At 41.8% G+C, this 18,383-nt stretch overlaps 2 protein-coding genes across 2 annotated transcripts; both read right to left on the reverse strand.

Annotated features, from left to right (window-relative positions):
- Nucleotides 1-10,797: 10,797 nt before the first annotated feature.
- Nucleotides 10,798-12,913, reverse strand: LOC107310204. Its single transcript, XM_015855648.2, has one exon. It carries the CDS (start codon nt 12,789-12,791, stop codon nt 11,112-11,114), a length of 1,680 nt encoding a protein of 559 aa, XP_015711134.1. The 5' UTR covers nt 12,792-12,913; the 3' UTR covers nt 10,798-11,111.
- On the reverse strand, nt 12,801-16,438 carry LOC107310203. The gene has a single exon (XM_015855647.2). The coding sequence runs from the start codon at nt 14,798-14,800 to the stop codon at nt 12,830-12,832; it is 1,971 nt and encodes a 656-aa protein (XP_015711133.1). The 5' UTR covers nt 14,801-16,438; the 3' UTR covers nt 12,801-12,829.
- Nucleotides 16,439-18,383: the final 1,945 nt, after the last annotated feature.

Here is an 18,383-nt window from a genome sequence, read left to right on the forward strand (position 1 = left end):
GACACTGAAAACAGTCTCTAATGTGAACTAAAAATGAATATGTATGTAAGCATGTTAAGATAATCATGGGTGCCATTATGAACTTAGATACATAACTTCTAAGATTAAGAAACACCTCAGAATAATCTTAAAATTACCCTGAAATGCTACTTACTGAAGAATTGTTTACACATACATCACTTACCTTTCAAATCACTGTATTTAGTTGTAAAAGCATTTAAGTAGTTTTTGAGTCTAAGTGCCACTGTTTTTCAGAGAAACATTTATAATAGCTAAGCTGTTACAGAAGTATGTCATTGATATCCATAAGCCTCCTAAGCTTCTATGAGAACACAGCCTGGTTTTTGTTACTAATGTGAGCACAATTAAGTGGATCCTGCTACTTGATGGTTTTTGTCCCAAAGCTGTTGCAGTATGTAGAGAAAGCAGTCATGTTTCCATACAATACATAGGCATTGCCACTTCTGGTAACAAAATTATATTTATTTTGACAGTAACTGCTGGGAAATTTGTGAATACGCTAATCTTGCTGCCTACCCATTCATCTGCTGAAGAGCTCACTAATCTGACAACACGCTCAGCTCCCAGAAAACTGAGATGTTCTGAGCTCAGCAAAGCCCTTTTCCCTAAGCTTATTCTTTCATGTATCTATTTCTTTTGTCCCTGGAGATGAGGTTACAGAGCTCTGCTCTGTGCACCTGTGGATTTGGGTTGAGCCACCTCTTGGCACTTTGGGGATGGGTGATTATGCAGGTGGCTAGCAAGATGTCCCAAAGCAGTCTAGTGCCTACTTCTCTCCATCTGGGTCTCTGGGATCAAAGCAGTTACTAAATCGATGTCCCCAGCCCACTGTGACATTCTGACAGCCTGCAGGAGTACAGAATCGCCACTCACACATAATACAGCACATTTAGATCCTGCAGTGCCAACAGGCAATGACTTGTACCTTGCCTAGAGGGATGAGTTCAGAAGGAAAAAGGGTTCCAGTGCATCCTCAGCTACAGTACCTCAGACCACCAGGATGAGATTTCTTCTTTAAGATGTACTGCCAAGGATATAAAATGAATTTTAAAAAATAAAGTCTAATCAAGGCTGAGGCACATGAATACACATCTTTTAAGAACAAAGTATGGACCACACCCTTCAGGGTTCTTCTCTAAGTTGTCTGCTGATGTTTCTCCAGTCCCATTACTTCTTATTTCTCCACCAGCACCACCACACTCTTTCTCCTCTTACTCCTCTGCAAGCTAGCTTTTTTTCATGAATAAAACATTACAAGAAGCCCTTAATATCCTAAAGCATTTTGTGCTTCCTGCCTACACAAGATACACTGGTTTCTGCAACAACAACAGCACTTTGCAGTATTCAGCCTTTCAGGATGGCTCAAAAGACACTCTGAAAACGATGGCAAAAGACATCTTCCTCAGGACAGAAGTAAATGGTTAAGGAAGAGCTGGCTGCCCTGTCTTGGAGAAAAGTCATGTACTCCCAGTACCCACATAAAAGTCTGAAAACAGTGCTAACTGGAATTGAAATATTTTGCCTTGTAAATTGCACATTATCCTGCATGTTTTTACACAGAGTTTGTTTAGTTTGTAGTTGCAATATGTGACTGCTGGGCATATGAAGATTCAAGGCTCTGCTGCACAGCACTGAGGTTTTCCATTCCTTTCTAGTACATGGAAGAGAGCTGCAAATTCACAGCCAAGCACTGCAGGGTCTGATTTCCTGATGACCTCCCCAGAGGACAGCAACAGCACAAATTGGGCAGAACCAGGGCAGAGGGAAGGCAATTCACACCGCTTGTTTTGCTGCCACATCAAACATGAGATGTTTGGAATAAGAGGCTCTGTAACACTACTCATAGCACTTTGGTGTACTACAGCACCTTTTGAGACATTCACATTGACTTTCCATCATTATAAGTTATTGCATAATCGCATCTGGGGGGCTGTGAGCTACAATGGCCATTCAAATGACCTGGAAGGCTTCACCCAGCAGAAGAAACAAATGAAAATGCAGAGAGAAAGAGGCAGAACACAGAGGCTGTGTTGTTCCCAGCAGTCACATCACAGAAGTGCTAATTATGATAATTTGATGTTGTCCAGATTGTAGCACTCTGACAAGTTAATGAATATTAGCATAGTGACAAATTGGTTTTGTTTTTAATTAGGCCACACAGCGTTCTACTTTTCAGTGGAATAATTTTAGAGTATTTCAGAATGTTTGGTTGCTTTTGCTGTGGGTTTTCTCTTGTTGTTTTCTTTTTTTCATTTGAAGCAAATGATTACTTTGAGAGAACTTTCCCATTTTTCATCTGTCTATTTAAAAGCACTCGCAGTTAATTTTTGTTAACTAGTCCTGCTGTTCATAATCATGCCTAAATCACTCACATCACATCATTCTTTACATATCTGTAGATCATTCATAGCTCCAGATTGTGCAAAACACGGTTTTAAGAGTCAAGAAGGTACTCAGACTTGAAAGTGTAATTTCTGTATTTCCATACTGCAAAAATGCTGATGAATCAACAGCCTCACAGCTGTAGGAATAGATGGTGCTTTTCTCCCTGATTGCCTCCACTAGCATCCTCACAGAGGACTTAGGCACTCTTTCTTTGGAATTACTGAAACACTTTGCGTCTAGAGCCATATGTGTATTGATGCTCTGTTGCTACCAGATGCTTACAGAGTGGAAATTCTAATTACAGGATTGAACACAGCTTAAATGATGATAGTCTGTGAAATCAATAAATTATAACTAATATAACTCAGTTATTGCTGGCTCCACAAAGTTTTTAAAATGATTTTGATTTGGAGCAGAAAGAAATTAATGACTGCCTCACAGAAACAAGTGATATTACGTCAGAAAAGGGCATATAGACAGATTTATAATACATTCAAAGGCTAACACACAGTGTTCTTCTTTTAGGCATTGTTCAAGTATTCTTCCTTTCCATTTTGGCCTGCTTGGAGTAGAAATGACCAAAACAAAACAGTAGGAGACAAATGGCTAAATTTCTTGGAGGACACAGGCCTGAGTCATTAATTACAACCACTGTGATCAAGGCACATAAGGTGCTGAGTGCTCCTTGTAGTAGACATCCAGCACTCTGCTGGATGGTTTCCACTCAAAGCAGTGACTAGAGTAGAATCATTAAACTACTGAGGTTGGAAAAGGCCTTCAAGATCATCAAAGCTAACCACCAAAATAACCTATGTTATGATGGGAGTTGTCCCATCATAAAACCACATTATTTAGTCCCATGTTCACAAGTCCCTTAAACAATTCTAGAGATGCCACTACTTTCCTGGGCAGCTCATTCCATTGCTTGACCAATCTTTCTGTGAACAAATACTATTTTGCAAAATAGGTCCAATCTAAGCTTCCTTTAGTGAAGCTCAACACTATGATCTCTGCTGACAGTAAATAACTGTATATTATTGCCATGTTTGTGGGAAATAAAATTAATGCAGTTCAAATCCTAATCTACTTGAAGTTCTTTCATCTTTTCATAGCAAACAAAAATATGAATCCTCTCCCCCACTAGTGGGGAAAAGATTTTATATTTGATCTCATTAGATTTTTCCACTGCAGCTGATAAGTACTTTTTATGAAAGTTCTGAATTAATTACCTTGAAGGAAATAATTGCACCACCATCATCTGTGTTTAATATTAGCAAGGAAGAGAGGGAAAAAAAATCTTCTAATATAAGGCACAGAGATTAGATGGATAGATTGATCTTCAAATTAACAAGCTAGGAGCTAACAATCATTAAATACAAGACCAAATAATCTTCCTGCATTTTTGATATGATGATGATGATGATGGATCTATGTACCAAAACCTCAATGGACATTTGGATTCCCACAGGCACAGGCAAGAGCTTTTCAATGCCCCAGGCTGGTTCCCTGAATGCCTGCATGTGCCTCTAAGAACTGACACCAGCACAAGCTTTATAACATTCTGATCCTCTTTCAGATTATCTATTGCTTGGAGTAGCAAAACATAAAACAATTATCCCTCTGATGTTATTGCTGAATCAATTTTTCCTCATGGGTGTTTAATTCTTGATCATGAACATGCAGTAGAAGAATACAGTATATCCAGAAGTGTCAGCATTGAACTCCGTGCAATTCCTTTGGCTCACAATTTTATAAACAGATGAGTGCTTAGAACTACTGTCAATATCATAAATATTTAATTTACATATTGCTGACAGGTCGAAGAAACAAATTAAGAAGAGATTTAACACGTTAACAATAATCAGATACAACTGAATCTTCCCAGTACAATATAATAATTTAGTTTTGCAGAGATGCCTGCATATCTCATGTAATGTCTGCTGCACTTTATTGCTGTAGCAGCTGGAGCACTTCTTCAGAGCCTTGCAGAGCTGCAGTGCCAGAGCTGGAGAATTCATTGCAGCATTCAGCCCTGGTTGCACAATTGTGCTCCTGGACCCTGGTTTTAATTTAAGCCACTGGGGCACTTACCTAGAGATGCTCCTAGACCTCACAGCGATGGAGAAAATAGTGCAAAGTTAGATTACTAAATGCCTTGAGAGCTTCTCCTAAAACAAGGTCATTACCATTATTTTGATACTTATTTTTTTTCAATTGCCTATGAAAGGAAGACGGAAAGCTCATCATGCTTTTTAATTCCTGTAATACACAATTAGACTTTGCCCTATGCATTTCAGTTGCAACACTGTCTATATACTGCAGGATTCCACACTAAAAAAAAACACCACAGTTCAGAAAGGTGTATGTAATCTGTGTTTTTCTTCAGTGCCTGTGACCTTTAAAAATATTCAGGTTGGTGTCTGACTTAACATTTCAACAGCAAATATATTTTAATGCGCTGAGAACTGTTATCAAAGTTCACAAAACTGTTTGCATAGCTGAAAAAAAAAAAAAAAAAGAAAAAAAAAAGCAGCTAAAAGAACTGTAAAAAGAAAAAAAGAAAAAAGAAAAAAAGAAAAAGAGAAAGAAAAAAGCTTCAGGCTCCTTTCAAGTATAGAATAACCTGATGCCAGCAAATTTTATCATATACTCTGACACTGTACACATCTGAACACTCTCAGCTCCAGACCAACATTTATCAACAGTTCAGCTCAAAGTTCACGTATATAACCAGGAAAATTTTTGCTATTTTAGTGGAATTGGAACAAGTCTTTCCCACTTCAGTACAGCATTTTCCTGAAAACATGTCACAAAGCAGGATCAGATTTTACAGAAAGAACAGACCTCTCACAAGAAAAGGATTTGAAGACACCAGAAGAAGTTTACACCATCACCCTCCCTGTCTCCTGCCCTCAGACAACAGTATGTTTATTGCACTGATCTCAGTTGCGAAAATGCAAGTGGGAGATGGTACAAGATTAACAGAGAAGGTGTCTGGTGGTCTATCTATCCACAAGTGAACATGAAGGTATTAGACTTATTTTGAGCGTTCATGGATCATCAATGCACGTGGACTTGGGGAAACAAGCTGGCATGCCAGCAAGCCACTTCTTCCCCATGGGAGGCTATGAATTTACCCAAGTATTTTCTTTACAGTGGCATACTCTTTGTAGTTACAGCTAGGCAGAGAAGGTTTTTTTTCCTTGCAGGCAGCAGTATTTTCAAGCCCATAACATCCAGCTGGCATATACATATTCACTGAATGTTTAACTCTATGAGGCTTTAGTTTTTTCGGGTTTTTCAGGATCAGAGGAGGGAAATCTGCTTTTTTGTTACAGTTATTTTGTTTTTCAATTCCTATATCACTATTATTTTTTCTGTAGAGTGCATAGATTATTATTAAGACAAACTGCTTTAAAAATGCACTCAGCACAACGTGCTCTTTTCTATTTCATTTCCACTTCCCTTAGCCACCATCCTTACCAGACCATGGGGTTCTTGCTGATACAAGCAATCCTTTACATCCACTGGAGCTGTACTTGTGGCAAAGCTGTCAGATGAATCTATCAGCTTTAACTTTAGGGGGTAAAAGAATGAATAAATAAATAAATAATGTCTGTGCTTACAAAACGTTTATAGAATGCAAATTCTTCTTGATGTACAATCTGATGCGTTTGCTTGTATGTTGGACACTGCCAAGCCTGTGGATGCTCAGTCGGAACACCCCATATTTTCCAGCCTATTCAAGCTCAGGCACGGCCTGGGAGCTGCTCACTGAGGCACACGCAGCGTGCCAATGCTGAACATGTCTGTCCCTCAAGTGTCAGACGACTGCACCTGCACATTTGGTGCTACTGGCCATTGGACATTAGTAAGCTCCAGGTCTCAGACAGACCCAGAGGGGATGAACTCCTTTCAGTCACCCACACAGTGCAAAGCAAGACCACTCCTTCAGAAAATAGAATCACAGAATCTTAGCATATCCCAAGTTGGAAGGGACCCATAAGGAACCCAACTCCTGGCTCCACACAGCTACCCAAAAAGCACCTACGGTCTTCTCAGTGCAGAGCAGAGCAAGACAGTCACTTCCACCAACTGGCTAGGAAAGCTAAAGGTGTATGAGGAGAATGGTCTGTACTAAATCATCTCCATTTGGGGATTTGTTTCTCCCTTTGCCTAGAATAATGTATATATGTTATTAAAAATGAATAAATAATAAATAAAAATCACAAGCTCCTTCCTCTTTTGAGAGGAAAAGTTGATCTTTTTCCCTAAGTATAGTGGCAAGACATTGCTTTTATTTTTCCAGCTGGGCAACTGCTGTTTTCATGGCTGTTGTTTATCTTTTTCTGCTGTTACATTATTTAAACATTCTGTCGCAGACAGTGGCACTGAGGCTTCATATTTTAAAAATCAATAAAACAAAAGCCTTTCAAAATATTACTTGGCGGTGGGTAGGATTGTTTTACCATGACTGTACTGGATTTCACTTTTATAGCAGCCAACACTACTGGCACAGTGTTTATGCTCACAGACATTTGCAGTTAAGAGTGAGCTTCAAGAAAATAATGCTAATGAAATGTTGGCAATTATAATGCAAATTATTCAGTGTCCTGCTCTGCTTTGAAAATATATCTTGGAAAATTCAGAAGCAGCAACAGAGAATGCAAGGAAAATGAGATGATAGAATCCAATTCATCCTTGGACAGATAGTCCCCTATCCTGCTCTCTAGGAGAGCTAACAGGCAGCTTAAGACCAGTTTTTACTTATGGGTCAAATGGAGCTCTCCTTCTTTACATGAAACACTGTATTTCTAGTTAGAGATTTCAACTAGTAGCATATCTCAAGACCTAAAAACCAATAAATTTACATGGTTTTAAAGATGTTATGGTTCATTACAAGGTTTTACACAATGACCAACACAGCTGTGTTTTCACTCAGTCCAGGAAGATTTCAGAGCTAGAAAGGAAAACACCTCGAGTCTTTGCTTTCATCCTTACAAAAGGGCAGCGAATGTGTGATATCTTTCCAACTAAATGCTAACAGATCAAAGACAAAATGAAAAAGCTGTTCTCTGGAAGACTGATTTGAATGACTGTAGTCTTTCATGCACTACAAAATAATATTGCCACCTTGCCATGCGTTTTTGGAGGCTCCATGTCAATATCTGTCCTGAATACAATGCTACAAATATAAAGATAGCCCCTAAGGAGAACAAAAGGTCTGTGTTTACATGGCACTAATGATTTTGGAGATAAACAAAAATAACACCCCCCCTACATTTACAGTTCCTTAAGTGCAAAAGGTGATTAGAGGGCAGTACTCTGCCTTGGGATGCTACGAATGTGAAGAGTTGGGTTCAAAAGGGCACTGAATAAATTTGTGCAAAATAAATTAACCCTGGAAATTACTAGAGAAAGGTTTTATTCTAAACAAATACTAACTCCCTCAGGTTCCAGAAGTCCCCAAACTTTGCTGGATTCCACCAGCACACTTCAAGAAATTATCAGGACTATATTGCCCTCCCACTGAGTCTGCTATTCTGGAGCTGCCTGCTCTTACTGTGCCAAATGAACTTTTAGCCTCAGCATGTACAGAGCTTCTGCTGGTGCCATAGACAATATCCCTGTGTTACTATTCCAGTAACCTACTACTACACTGGGAAGGCTACTCAATACGGAAAGAGCATTGTGGGAGTAAAATTAGTCACTAAGGGAGCCATAAGACCACAGTTTAGTTATTACACCATAAATTGTCCAAGCAGGCAAGTCAAGTTCCACTGATAAAAAGCTTCACTTCCCAGAAAACACAAAACAAATCCTGCAACACATTTTTCCAAGGGTTGCTACTACCAGGAGCCCTTAGATAAATAATTCCCCAAATTATTCACAGCACAGTAATCTTCCCACAGTTATTGCTCAAAAGAATGGTCTCAAAATACCCACAGAGCTATTCAGTGAGTTACAAACATTTATTGATTTAACTTTCCAACAGACTCAAGTGTTATCTCGGTTGTTATCTAGCTTGAAGTTACATATTCCCTTCTCCAGTCCTGACAGAGAAGTAAAGGATTGCTGCCAAACTAGTTTATTGTTACACTCTTCCCCCCATGGCCATCAATACCACAGAGAATCGAACGTCATCCTTCTGCTCAGGGATTGATTTTACCCCATACTTTGCCATAAACATACTGAAATTGGCAGGTAACTTTCTGATGGAGACAGTTTCCTTCCAGATTAGTATTAAGAAAAAAAAAAGTCATCCTCTTCATCCTAATCCAATATATATGTATATTTATAACCAGCATTCTTCTGCAAACTGCATACATAAAATTTTTATGTGACAGAGCCAGTCGCAACATGGGGAGGTACAATCCAGCAATGCCACCAGATCATTTCCCATACAATTCATCCTACTAATTCCAGCTGATCAGCTCCTGTGTTTGATGCTGGAAGTCTCAATCATCGCCTTCATAACAAAAGCTATTGTCATGTACAACTGCTCTACATGACAAAAGTCAGACACAAATAGATCTCAATAGCAACATTACTTCCTCTGTACAGTGACAAGTCCAAGATGAGCAGATAGCGGGAAAACTTCCTCTGAAACAATTACAGACTCACTAAAATGATTTTGACACACTCACTGCCCATTGTACTCCTGTAGACACTGCAGAGTGCATAAATATAAAGCTGCTATCCGTGTCTGGTGATTACCTGCTATCTGCTTATTAAGCAAAATGATTATGATTCAATCATTGCTGTACTTATGTCACCTTGAACCTTTTACCAACCTCTGAAGTATTGTTGAGCAGAGAAAACTGAAATCTCTTCAAATCTCAATTTTCCTTTTTTCTTAAATAAAACAAAATAAAATAAAGTCAGTTTTGTTAGTGTGCCTTCATTTCATCTTTTAAACAGCTGGCACCTGCTCAATCACAAACACACCTTTCATCATTTAAAAAGCCCATAAGTATCATTGTACTCTCTCTACCGCATAGATGAAGAGCAGCCCAGCAAGCATTCGTTAAACCTATCCTTTGAAGTACCACAGTTCTGATGTCATGGACATTTCTTCGAACCTGACCTCATGAAAAAGATGATATGCTTTTCACTCTCATTTGCACCTAACTTGGAGCCTGTGTGAAACAAGGAAATGAGAAGTTATGCCTCTAAATTTTAAAATACACAGGTTTGGATTGTTGTCCTGTCTGTAACACCGGCTCCTTGCTGCTTTTTGATCACAGCCAATAACTGTACACGTTAAGAGAAAACCTTGTATTATCTAAGCAACAAGAAGGTATGGGCAGCATGCCACTAATTTGCATGCCACTGCCTGGCCCCAGTAATCTACTCTGCTCTCACTTCGCTCCTAACCACGACTCCTTTAGCACAGCCTGCCCTATGCAAATACCTAAGCATTTGTATGTACGTTTTTCAAGTCCCTGAATCTCTAGGTGAGAGTTAAGGGTGCAAAATCCCTCCTGCTGTAAGAAAAAAGCAGATCAAGGCCACCTGTTGAAACTAAACAAGAGCAAGTCTGTAGGGCCCAATGACATTTATCCCAGCGTCCCAAAGGAACTGGTTGATGTAGCTGTCAAACCACTCTATCGTATTTGAAAAGTTATGGCTGTAGAGTGGAAAAAAGGAAATATCACTCCCAGTTTTAAGGAAGAGAGAAAGGAAGATCCAGGGAGCTACATATCAATGAGTCTAACCTCTGTGCCCGGGAAGATCATAGAACAGATCCTCCTGTAAGCTACATTAAGGCACATGCAAAATAAAGTGATCCAAAGCAGTCAACGCAGCTTCACAAGAACAGATAGTATCTGGCCAGTCTGGTGGCTCTCTATGATTGAGCAACTGCTTCAATCAATAAGGAAGGACTAATCAATGTCATCTACATAAATTTCTGTTAGGTCTTTGATGTGGCTTCACACAACTTCCTTATCTCTGATTTAGAAAGATATGGGTGGATAATTCGGTGGATAAGGAATTGGCTGTATGATCACAACCAGAAATTTGTGGTCAGTGTCTCTGTCCAAGTGGAGGCCAGTCATGAATGGCATCTATACTGAGACTGATACTCTTTAACATATTTATCAGTATGATCAAGTGCACTCTCAGCAAGCTTACAGACACCAATCTGAGTGGAACAGTTGATACAGTGGAAGGAAAGGCTTTAAAAACAGGTCCACGAGAACCCATTGAGGCTTAACATAGCCAAGTGCAAGGTTGGGGCAATCCCAAAATGGTTTTAAACTAAACAAGAAGCAATTTGAAACAAATGTTCAGAGGAGATTGAAGGCTTTGCGATCGTTAATGGCTTTACGATCTCTCGCCTCCAACTGAAGCAGTAGTTAGACCAATTACCAAGTGACACCAAGGTGGTAGGGTGGTAAAATGGCGATTTATTGAAGCATACATGACCTTATATAACCTACGTCCATTTCGTCTACTCCCACTGTATTACACGTCAGTAAGATTCTTCCAGAATATGGGAGAGGGCCTGTCACGTCACATCTCGATAAGATCCCCGTATTTCGCCTAATACAACATTTCCCCCTTCCCATGCTAAGAAAGCTTAACCCGTTACAATACGCAACAATATAAACCTATAAACCTATAGACCTATAAACTTGTAACCTTATAAACCTATAAAAGTATTAAATCTATAAACTGTATATATTCTATTTGTGTATAAATCATTTTTCAGCCATATGTTGCAAGCAACCTAGCAAGCATTGAAACACACACGGCACACAAGCCATAAATGCGAGGAATATGAGAAGCCCTATCAGCACTACCTTAAGCAATTGCTTGAACCATGGTGCAATACCACCAAACCAACCCTCCAACCAGTTCCCAGAAGGCCCATCCTGGATGCCAATCCTCCTGGTGTGTTCTTTCAAGCACTCCAACTTCTTGTGCAACGACTCACTATGATCACTCAAGTTAAAACAACACATCCCTTCAAAGTCTTTGCAACCATGACCCTGTGCAAGAAGCAAGAAGTCAATCGCTGCTCTGTTTTGAAGCATAGCATGCCTAATACTGTCAATGTCTACGAGTGGTTCACTCAGCAGTGCAGAAGTCATATTGGCCTGTTTTACGAACCTTTCTATCTCTTTCAGTGCTTGCGCTGCGGCAACTCCTGGGGTAAAAATAGATGAAAAGATCCACGCTGTTGGTTCCCAAAGGCGAACTTTGTCACCGCAGTCCGACGCCAGCGCATGAATGCTCTGTTTCTTCTGAGATTTAGTCATGTTTCCGGTCAAGCGCACCCACTCGAGGGCATGTGGGGACAAGATAGTTAACCATCCCAGATAACAAGGCCCTCCCACTGCATTTGCTGGTATCCCTTGCCATGCACGGTCACCACAAATCAAGAATATACCTGGTGGCAGTGCCTTCGCAGTGGAGTTGTTCCAGATGTATTTTTCTGATCCCTGTCCTTTCGCCCTGGGTTCAAAACAGCAGCCTTTTGCATACTCGCTGCTGAGATCGCAATCTATTCCCCGTTGAGAGCCATCAGGCCTCGACACATTAATGATACCAGGGTTACTCACCCAATGTTCAGGCGGACAATAACTGCTATTTCCCCTTGGTGTGGATATATTTGGAAGGAAGCCACAATATGACCCTCCCCAAGTAAATTGCTCTGTATTGTGTGGATAAATGAGAGTGAATGGATCTGACCTATTTTTCTGTGCATTCCAATAAGGACCTTGAGGTGTGAGAAGGTCTAAAATATTTGAATGGCTCCTCTCGTGGTTAAGTCTTGCAAAGCCAATACATTTAGGAGACCACCAATAGCCTCCCTTTTTATCCCATGTGTCATTGGGTGCCTGTTGTGATCCCAATATCTGCAGCTCTTGGGGGTCCCAGGGGAGAGTGACATTCAGTGTGCAAATGACACATGCCGTCCTTTTGCTGGCAAGGATTACAGTGTTATTCCCTAAACCTCTGAGTGTGATGTTAATAGCTGTTGATGCACAGAATTTTCTGCATGGATCCTGGATGGAATTATATGGTCTTAAGTATCCCTGTAACTCAGAGGAGTTTCCCCATACAGGAATCCCAATTAAGCATGTTTGAAATGCTGAGGTAGTTGATTGCAGGCTAAGACAAAAATCTGTCCTGCCTGTTTGTTTCGCCCAAGTAACCCACAGATTCCCAGGTTGTTGGATCAAGTGAACACCCCCCACCGGCGACCAACATAAAGACAAAAGACATAGCAGCATCAATATGGTGTTTCTCGTTGGCAGCAGGGGTTGTTTCTCTGAGTTCTCCGAGTTCTTGGATTTCTTCGGTATCCAGAAGAAAGCTCTTCTTTTGCTCTCTGTCGATTCAGGATTCCTTGGGCGGCTGATCAAGAGGTCCATGATCAATGCCACTATGAGGTCTGCACCCTTGGCCCAGTTTAAAAGAGTGGGAAGGAGACCTGGGCCATTGGCACCCTCCCGTACCAGTTTCCCTGCGGTGAAACCTCATATTTTTGACACTGATGTGCATCATGTCCAGCCCAACCACACAATTGACAAGGCTCCCCCAGACCCTGTGACCCACTCTGCCCAGCTCTCTCAGGGCATTGTGCTTTAAAATGACCATGCTGCCCACACTTGAAACACGGACCTTTTCCCTTCTCATCCCCGGTGCGAGCTGCCATCATCACTGCAGATCTGATTGCAGAGCTAACCGAAGCAGCCATCCCTTGCACTGAAGCAGCCATTCCCTGCACGGCAGTTGCCAAGCTGTCATTATGTGAGGGCGTATTCTTCTGATGATCTAGCACATATTTAATAATCTCCCCTGGGGTGTTCAGAGTCCCAGGTGCTGCCCTAATTATCTGCTGAACGTCCAGGAGAGACTTTTGCTTGAGACAATCTATCACAACCAAAGGCTGGACCTCCCTGGGGAGGTCAGACCCTTCAATGGCATGAATCAAGCGATTTGCAAAATCAGAAAACGACTCAGAGGGCTCCTGTTTGATGTCAGACCACGGGAGCACAGGCTCCACAATCTTAGCCACCGTCCTCAGAGCCTGAAGGGCTGCCTTTGTAAGCGCAGCTAACTCCCCCGCTCTCAGCCCTCTTGCTTGACCCTCCGGGGACCCCACCATACCATCTGCTAGTCCCTGAAGGCGCAAGAGAGTAGTTCTTTCAACCCTAGCCACACGGCCTTGACCTGTACGTGCATTAGCCGGATGATTGTTATCACGAGTTGCTTCAGCTACAACAGCCTGAAGTAGTCTATTCCATTCATCATACCACAACGTGTACTGCACGGGCTCAAGAATCACCCTCATGAGACTGACCACATCATACGGCAGGAGTCTTGAGGCCATAAGAGCCTCAACTGCTGACATAGTCACCGGAGAACGCAGGCCCTTGTTCTTAACTAACTCTGCAAGGCGAGTAATCGCCTTGGAATCCAGAGGGGTCCAAGCCGGACCATGCTGCTTCACAACTATCGGCAGACGAAAAGCTGTTATTTCCGGGTCAGCTATCCAGAGGTCCTCCCTTGTTTGGGCCCAATCAGTGAGAGTGGGCGGGCTCCACGGGACGGGTGCCATGGGGCCACATCTCCCTTGGGTGGGCCTTTGGGCGTCCCACATTGAATCACCACCCCCACATTCACTTTCACTATCATACGGGGCGGCACGATCCATCCCTTTCTGGGCGTACACACAGCAACAAGCCGGACCCGACAGCAAGGAAGTACCACCCGCCCCTACACTTCTCACCAGTGGCACCACGCCTCCCCCTTTCAGCTCTGGTGGCACCACCACGCCTCCCCCCTTTGGCTCTCCCGCCCCCTCCTTGTCCTTGTTCTTATCAAGTATGCAAGCAACACCACATTCCTCAGGGGGCTTCCCCCTCCCTTCATCTCTGTAAGCGTCCAATGAAGGATACAAGGAGTCAGGATAGGGGGGTGGAGGCAGGGTGTCATCCTGTTCAGGGCGGTCTTCTGGAATGTCCCTCTTCTTCTCCGAAGGTGAAGCAACAGGTGTGGCCGGGGTAGCCGGCGCCATCTTGTCTTCCACTGAATCTGCAGGAGAGACAAGACCCCCCTCGCGGCCTCCCCCCGTTTCCAAACCCAGTATTTCTCTAGCATGTTGGTTCGCTAGCTTCTCCTCCCGCGCTGCTTTCAGCGCTTCTAGGATAAATCCCCATACTTTGAATTCCGACACTTTCCGAGTGGCCAGCGACCTCTGAGATAACGCGGCCGTAATTTCATCCCATCTGCCAGGATTGTATAAATCAGACAGGGTTGTTAAAAGCCCTTCCTTCTCCAACAGCAAGAGAACTGCTGTTACCTCCCTTTTGGAAGGAGCCTGTTTCCCACAGTGAAGTTTACAAGCGTGAAGAATTACCTTGATAACGGCTTCCATGTCGCCTCGGCTGAACGTAAGTCTCCTGGCCGTACCCTGGCGCTTCCCCGAAGATACCTGGGGGTTCCGAGATTCCGAGAGCTCTCTCTCCCACCTGTCAAAGAGTGATGCGCACTCCTCTTCGACCCTGGGCTTCCGCTACTCCGTGATAAGGATTCGCTACCGCAACGGGATCCTGCGGCCGTAACGCAGACAACTACTTTGCTTCAAGTGTCCCAAATCATGCCTAATTACGTCGATCACGTCGGTCGGTCACCATTTGAAGGCTTTACGATCGTTAATGGCTTTACGATCTCTCGCCTCCAACTGAAGCAGTAGTTAGACCAATTACCAAGTGACACCAAGGTGGTAGGGTGGTAAAATGGCGATTTATTGAAGCATACACGACCTTATATAACCTACGTCCATTTCGTCTACTCCCACTGTATTACACATCAGTAAGATTCTTCCAGAATATGGGGGAGGGCCTGTCACGTCACATCTCGATAAGATCCCCGTATTTCGCCTAATACAACAGGAGATTCTTCAGTGGGCTGTGAAACACTGGTACAGGATGCCCAGAGAAGCTGTGGATGTCCCATCCCTGGATGTATTCAAGGCCATGCTGGATGGGACTTTGAGCAACCTGATCTAGTGGATGGCATTCCTCACTCCATTTTTAAGGTTACTTCCAACACAAGCCATACTATGGTTCTATGAAACATCTTTCAAAGCTAAGTGCAACGATGATGCGAACAGCAGATGTGCCATTAAGTGCTGTGCTGCTAAAGACACACACAAAAGTATGAGATGCATCTCCTAGACAGACATCACAACCCATTACCCCCCCTTTGGTGAGCTGCTGGTCAAGCAGATGAGGATGTGCTGTGGAAACACTTCTGGCATATGTTCTGTTGTCAATTCAGTCATCAAACCCTGACCCAAACATTTCTGGCAGGCTCACTGTTGGCCAGCACTCAAGGTCTAAAGCACTGACACCCTATCAGCCACTGCTTTGTGCTTACACAGAAAGCTTGTGCTGTATACAGAGCATCATCTAAGTACTTCAGCTATAACAATGTAAAATTGGTTACAAATTCCTAGTACATCTTGTCTCTCACCTTTGAGGGACTCCTATGTATTCTAAGAGTTTTGCTATGCCTTCATTATGAAACCCTTTAAATCAATATCTCATTTAGTTGATGTTTTTAATCAAAATAATTCTGTTGACTACATGCTCTTTGCTGAATGCTACATACCAAGAACACAACCCTTCTACAGACAGCAGTCCACAGCCAGCAAGTGAAGAATATATGTACTCTCAAGTGGAAAGAACAGTAGAGAGCTGTGCTTTGGGCAACTGTAATTTGAAGGTGTCTTTGACGGCAGGAATGAAAACATACAAAGGACTGGTAACCTGTGCTCTTGCTTTAAATAAGCTTTAAATCACATAGGCAAAGTATTGCACAAAACATGGAGTGTAAATACTTGTTTGATGGTAGCTTGTTTTTGTTTGTTTGTTTTGTGTTGTTGTTGTTTTGCCAAATAATTTTTATAGTGATATATGTTCCTTCCATGGTAGTATTCTCATGTTAGCCTACTTCATTTTTAAAATTCAGATAGCAAAACATCATCATTAGTGTCTGGATAGGGAGCTAGGAGATATGGTTTAGGGGTTTTCTGTAGGTATGGTAAAGGGAAGATGGTTGGACTAGATGATCTTATAGGTCCTTTCCAACCTTGTGATTCTATGATTCTAAATTTATGTGCTGGATACATATTTAAACTTTCCATTAAGTACTTTTTGTTTTTCTTTTTAAAGGTAGAAACAAAGTGAGAGAGAGGAAACAATAGACAAAACTAATTTGTTTGGATATGCAGTTTCTTAGGCAGTTTATTCACGATTGTTCCTCTATCCTCAGTATGCTTAGATCAAGAAAAAGAGCAATATGTTATTCATATCAAAAAACACAATACCTGAGAGCAAACCAGAGAGTGCATCAGCACCCTTTTTTGTCTGATCTTAAGATGACTACCAAAGCAGCAGTCTTTCATCAAATCTCTGCCATCTTGCAAGTCTCTCTTCTTCTTTAGTATCTAAGTGCTCTAGGCTGACTGTCATTTACAAGTTTCAACTTCAGCTAAATCCATAGGAAAACCAAGCTTGAGAAGAACATAATTCAGGAAACAAAATTATGGAGCCTATTATATTAAAAGAGGTTGCTTTCTTACAGATAACTGATCCGCGTTCTTCTCTTATTTCAGCCAGCCTCCACAGAAAGGGAAGGTTTGGAGCACTCATTCATAATAACAAATGATTTTAAAAAATAGAACAACAACAAAACATGAATACACATTTTTCAAAAGGACTGGAACTCCAACAAATAACAGAGCACTTGAAATAAATATTATGCTGTAATAGAGATCATAGAGGAAAACGCTTCAACGAAGAGCCATAGAAAACCTCTGGGTCTGGGGTGTTTTTGTTTGTTTTTGTTTTTATAGAGAACCTAGATAAAAAGAATTAAAACAACCACTGTAGTTGCCCTGAAATAAGCAGATTTTACAGCACATATATGTATGTGGGGGCAAATGCAAATGAAGCCACCACTAAAAAGATGGCAGAGGATTCAATTCCCCTTCTGACCTGAGCTCCTACTTGCAACTGTCTGCCTTTGGATGGCTACTCCTCAAACAGTGAAAAACACCTGCTGTCTCCATAGATGTTAACCTGTCTATGGCCTAACAGCATCTCCGCTCCAACAGCTCTTGCAGAAAATCAGAGGATTTGAGATATTGTAAAGCCACCCATTTTCCTGGGCAGCCATAACTTCTTGCTTTTTGAAAGCCTGCTGCAAATATACCCCAGAAGGATGATTTAAACCAGGCACGGTAAAGCTGGCAGGAAATATATATATATACATATATATATACTTTTTTGCCTTATCTACGAAATTCAGCTCATGAAATGATGTAAATTCTTGAATCAGAAATACAACTGAGAAGCCAAGAAAATGTAACTTACAGAGTCAGTTTATGGGCAAAGACCTCCTCCTCTACAGAGAAGCAGCATTTAGCACCTATGACCTATCTGACCTTCACTGTTGGGTTTGCCTCGGGTAGTGAAGATTCCCAGCAAAGCTCAGGAGTTAAGCATCAAATCGTTATGCTTGAGCCTGAATCCTAGTCAGCCAAAATAGTGGAGAAGTTGCTGTTTCTTAACATAGTATGTGAAAAGAGCAGAAGGAGCTGTCAGCTACTCACAGGTAAAAGGGTGCTGTAACCAAAAATTATCACAAGTGTTCTTCCCTCCTGATACTGAGATCAGCCCCCTGCCTACCAAATCATTGCAAGAAATCCACATGTGTCACCACCCACAACTTCTGGGTGGTGAACCAATTCTGTTTATGCTGTAGTTTAAGTACCTAAAGAAGCAGGTTGTGTAATAATATGACTGTCTTGAATGTAATCACATTTATTTTATGCCTGCTTCCCAGAAAAAGAAAAAAATACTGCACACACTCAAGATATAATTATAAGTAGAAGTAATTAACATTTAAACCACCAAGGCTCTGCAGCTAGTACAGCACATATGGGATGACGG

The sequence above is a fragment of the Coturnix japonica genome, chromosome 2, assembly GCF_001577835.2.
Source record: "Coturnix japonica isolate 7356 chromosome 2, Coturnix japonica 2.1, whole genome shotgun sequence".
NCBI lineage: Eukaryota > Metazoa > Chordata > Aves > Galliformes > Phasianidae > Coturnix > Coturnix japonica.